This window comes from Orycteropus afer, unplaced genomic scaffold (assembly GCF_000298275.1).
Source record: "Orycteropus afer afer isolate SDZICR_OR568_19922 unplaced genomic scaffold, OryAfe1.0 scaffold00067, whole genome shotgun sequence".
NCBI lineage: Eukaryota > Metazoa > Chordata > Mammalia > Tubulidentata > Orycteropodidae > Orycteropus > Orycteropus afer.
Genome location: NW_006921654.1, coordinates 10,228,357 through 10,233,020, shown reverse-complemented (window position 1 = coordinate 10,233,020; position 4,664 = coordinate 10,228,357). Strand labels below are relative to the sequence as shown.

Genomic DNA, 4,664 nt, shown 5'->3' with positions numbered 1-4,664 from the left:
TCTTTTAGCATCTTTATTTCAAAATATACTTTGGTGGTGCCAACAGGGAAGTGGTCCTGTGAACACATACAGCAAGACCCGAGGAGGAGAAGGCCGTGGAGCCACGTCTCTGGGCTAAGGGACACGTCCCGCTGTTCTGCCGAGCTGGAGCTAGACACTGTAGTGCCTCCCCTGAGAAATCGCCCTGCTTGAGAAGGGCACTGATGCAGATCGTCACCCTTTATGCGCAAGACAGGTGCAGTTTAAACATACCAAATATGGATGTGGGCCTTCCCCTGGAGGGAGATTCCAACTCAGTTGCAGCCCAGGTGGCTGGCTGTATGATCTGTATAGCATTGGCCCTCAGCCTTGCTTTGTAAGTTTTCAAAAAAAGAGAAAATATGATGCTCACTCCTCCTAAGACCAAGTGAACATTGCTGAGGGAGGGGGTTCAGGACCAGGATTAGGCGATTCTGTCCCACCATTCCTGGCTCTATAGGCTGGCTGCTGTGCATGGGGTTAGGACGGGGACAGGGAGCTGGGGCTCTCTATTAGTGCTTCTCCAGCATTTGGCCATCAGTAGGAAGAGATACGCGAGCCAGAGACTGATGATACAAACACCAGGAAAGAAGTGTATGGGAGCATCCCTGGCCCTGGCCCTGTCATGGTTGCCGTTATCTTTTCATCACTTGGTTAAACACTTAACTTGGCTTTTATGTGAAAGCAGAATAACACAGCGTCACTTGTAAAGACCCTTCGAAAAGCTGGATTTTGAAAAGAAACTGCAGTGCTTCAGACCATGACCTGCTAAGTGCCGTCTGATAGAAGGTCATGAGTGTGAGAACCATGTCTTCTTGTTAAAAATGGAGATTTTTACAGAACACCTGAGATTTAGGGATATGTTAAGAAATTCAGTTTGGGGCTGGCAAAGAACCAATCATCTAAAACATAGATCTATTGTGTGTAGCTACTGCATTTAATATAATACGTATATATGCATACATGTGATAAGCATCTGGAACATAAACTCTGGAAGCCACTCCTATAATAGAACGAGGAGAATAAAGGCATACCTTTAGGATTCTTATTCTTTATCTTCTGTCAGGCTAGAACAATGCATACACACAATGCTGAGGAGATGGCTTTTCCTTGACACACCTGACCCTGGTTACCTCTAAGGGGTGATCCCCTTCAGATAGTACACCCATTTAATCCCTGTCTCGCTGCCTTCCCCGGGAGGGCAGGACACGATCAGCTTGCCGGTGATGGGCGTTTTGTTGCCGGAGGGGTTGCCTTCGAAGTAGACGGTGATATTGTTGATCTTCTTGGGCCGCACGGAGTCTCCGGCACGGATGATGAAGGCCGGGTTCTCCACAATGAAGGAGAAGGTCACCGGATGGTAGAAGACATTCTTGAAGGGGATGATGATGCTGCACCCGGCTCGGATCAGGAAGGGCCCCTGGGGCTTGGGGGGCACAGCCATTCCAAACAGGGGGATGGTATACTCCCCTCCTGTGAGCGATGACAGGGTCAGGGTGCCCTTGGTCTCACCCAGGTGGCTGGGCTCAAAGATGATCTCCACGCTCACCTCGGTGCCTCCCTGGGCTCCTGGGGCTGCATTAATGACTCTTTCTGTGTGGAAGTCCGGGCAGTCGGTCTGCAAGGGGAACAAGAGCACCCAGCTCACCCAGGATCCTGAAGAGCACATGTCCCAGGAGTCTGAGCCCCCTCACTCATGGACATCAAGTCGGTGATGCTTGTGTGAGGCCGGGCAGGTTATAAAGCTGTGTCCTTTTAACTACCTTGAAGAGTAGGTGTTGATACTTATTATCTGTTTTATGATAAAGAATCTGGGGTGCACAAAGACATCCCCCCCCCCCGCATCTGGTTCTACTTTCCTTCCACGCACAGGGAAGAGGGAGCTTTCTGGGTCTTTGTGCATGAGTGGGACTAGTTCTGGGCAATCCGTATGAGCCAAAGTGAAAGGTGTCACTTCCCTGCTGCTGTGTTTACGTGCAGTGCAAGCCTCTCCAGGCCCTCCCTCCCTCCGGCACTGTGACGGCAGACGCTGGGGATGGGGTAGATATACAGCCAGTCACCGAGTCTGCTTCTCTTGAGAACCTGACTAGGATGGGGTAGGGCCTGGGGAGGAAGTTCTGTTCCATGGCCTGGGAGTGAAAGTGATGTGTGCAGCTTCCCCTTGTCTCCCCAAACTGCTTATGCCCAGACTGTTATCTGAAGAAGGAATAAACACCTGTTTTGTTGTGATTTTGGGTTTCCATTTCAGGAGTAACACCTGTATTCCCACTGCTAAAACAGCTGATCTCTATGGAGCACTTACGATGGACCGGGCAGTATGAGCACTGCTTCGTGTGCAGTTTAAAAATCACCCCAGCAATCCTAGGGCTGCTTGTCCATCCCCACTCACAGGTAAGCCCAGGGAGTGTCAGTAAATTACCCACACAGCGAGTCAGCGATGAAGCCAGTATTCAGGCACAGGCCTGTTCGATTCCTTGGCCTCAACTCAGGCCACTGAGCAGCTTGTACACTTCATTAGCTACTGAGATGCTGGGGAAGCAGAACCGGTCCCTCCTCGCTCAGTAAGCTACAAAGTCCAGAAAGGAAGAACCCAGGCCCGGAATGACTTGTGTCCAGCTGGGAGTTTCCAGGCTCGATTCAGGCCTCCACGGTGGGGCCCTGTGACAAGCACCTGGCTCTCGTTGAGTTTCAGACTCTTGCACCCTCCGTGTCTTCCTCCCATTATCGCTGAGCCCAGACTTCTGGCAAGGGAAGGGCGGGGGAGGGGGCCGGGGCTGCTCACCCTGCAGAGGTATTCCGTCTTCTGCCGGGTGTAATTGGTGAACTTGGCAAAGATGCTCTGGCTGTTGCCAATAACAGTCTGGAAGTGGACGGGCTTTTCAGGCAGTGAGGGGATGGCCTTCAGACTGAGCTCATATAGGTAGTAACCTAGTTCACTGTTGTGCAAAGAAAGTCTCCCAAAGGTTTCTCCAGCTTTCAGGGGCTGGAACTCAAACGAGAATATGCCCTGAAAGAGAAGACAGGCTCCTGTGATGCTGAGAGTCTGACTCACCCCTGCCCGCCCAGCGTCCTGCCCGCCCAGTGTCCTGCCCAAGGCCTCCAAGCAGGGTGGTGGCAGAGGTGGTGCTCACGTTGATGGGAGACCAGGCTTCCCTTCTCTACAAGCTGTTGGTTCTCTCTGGCCCAGGTGTTTCTATTTCTGGAAATTTCTGAATCCAAAAGTAGATACTCAAGTTCCTCTCCTGAGAAGCGCACTTACGGAGATGGGGTTTGGGCTGCCATCAGCAGGAGGGCTGAAGGTCAGGCTGCTAGTGCTTTGCTCATAGCCAGTCTCAGCCAGCTTCCTGGTCTCTGCCTTCATTTGGGGAAGGGAGGTTTTCGCCTTCCTTTACCATTACTGACAGCAAAACTAAACCAAACCAAACCAAAGAGTATTGCTTATGATAGTAGAGCATGGGAGACATTTCAAAGACCCAGAGTGGGAGCATAGTTTACCCACTTCAGTGGGATATTACGCCATCACTGCTGTAAGCACTGAAGTGTCTGATGACATCAAAAGTGGGAGAAAAGGCGTTCAGGAAAGTACATAAAGTAAGAACTCATGTTTTGTGGAGAAGAACGTGTATCTCTATGGACAGAGATGAGACTATGAGGCCGGATACCAAGCTGCCACCAGTAGTTTCCTCAGGGTGTGGGACGCAGGATTGCGGGGCCCTTTTACTTTCTGTATTTTATGCTTTTGTATGATTAACCTTCTGTTTTCACCATGTGTAGGTATTGTTTTCTTTTTGAAAATCACTAGTTCTTATTGTTGAAAAATACACAATAAAAAGAGGTTCTCACTAAAGTTGTTGCAGATGTTAACAGAAAAGAATATAGTATAAAAATGTAGATTAAGTGGACAAATGTATAAGCAAATATAACATTAAAAAAAAAAAAAACTCAAGAAATACCGAAAACCCACAAAGTCCTATGATTCTGAAAGGAACAGAATCAATAGTCAGAAAGCATCCTTTAGCACAATTCCAGGGTCACAGAACTTCACTTGCAAGTTCACCCAGACAATCAAGGTTGAAAGAATTCTGGTCTTGTACAAGTTCTTCCAGAGAAAAGAAAAAGAGGGAACCTGCTTCAGCTTATGTAACATTGATACTAAAGTCCAACAAGGTAACAGGAGAAAGAAATACTGGATGGCATTCTTCTCCCTGAACGTGTTACCAGAGCCATCAAGGAAAAGACTGACGCCAAACAGGATGGTGAAAAAAGGAAGGACCTTTATTTCTGTGTGCTAGCACACACTCAGTGGACTCACACCCAGAGACTGAGCGCTGAACAAAGATTACATGGGGTTTTTATGGGGTCCTTCTTCCAGTACTCAGGGTGAGAGGGTGATTTTGTTGTTGTCGTTGTTATGTGCCGTAGATACCCATCCTGGGGTTTCCGAGGCGGTATCACTACAGAAGTAGACTGCCCAACCTTCCTTCTGAGGAGTGGCTGGTGGGTTTGAACCGCCAGCCTTCTGGTTAGCAGTCAAGTGCCTTAGGCACTATGCTACCATAGTAATATTAGGAGATTTTAACATATCACTTTCAATAAGAGATAGAACAACTGGAAAGAAACTCAACAAAGATGCAGAAGAACTAAAC

At 48.8% G+C, this 4,664-nt stretch overlaps 1 protein-coding gene across 1 annotated transcript in view; it reads right to left on the bottom strand.

Moving 5' to 3' along the window:
- Positions 1-1,153: 1,153 nt before the first annotated feature.
- The window catches only part of HYDIN (HYDIN axonemal central pair apparatus protein), a 333,125-nt gene continuing 329,614 nt past the window's right edge, over positions 1,154-4,664 (bottom strand). The window contains exons 85-86 of the mRNA XM_042780857.1: positions 2,801-3,025; positions 1,154-1,636 (exon numbers count right to left, since the gene is read on the bottom strand). Coding sequence (XP_042636791.1) covers positions 1,154-1,636; positions 2,801-3,025 — 708 coding nt within the window. The remainder of the gene's footprint in view (positions 1,637-2,800; positions 3,026-4,664) is intronic.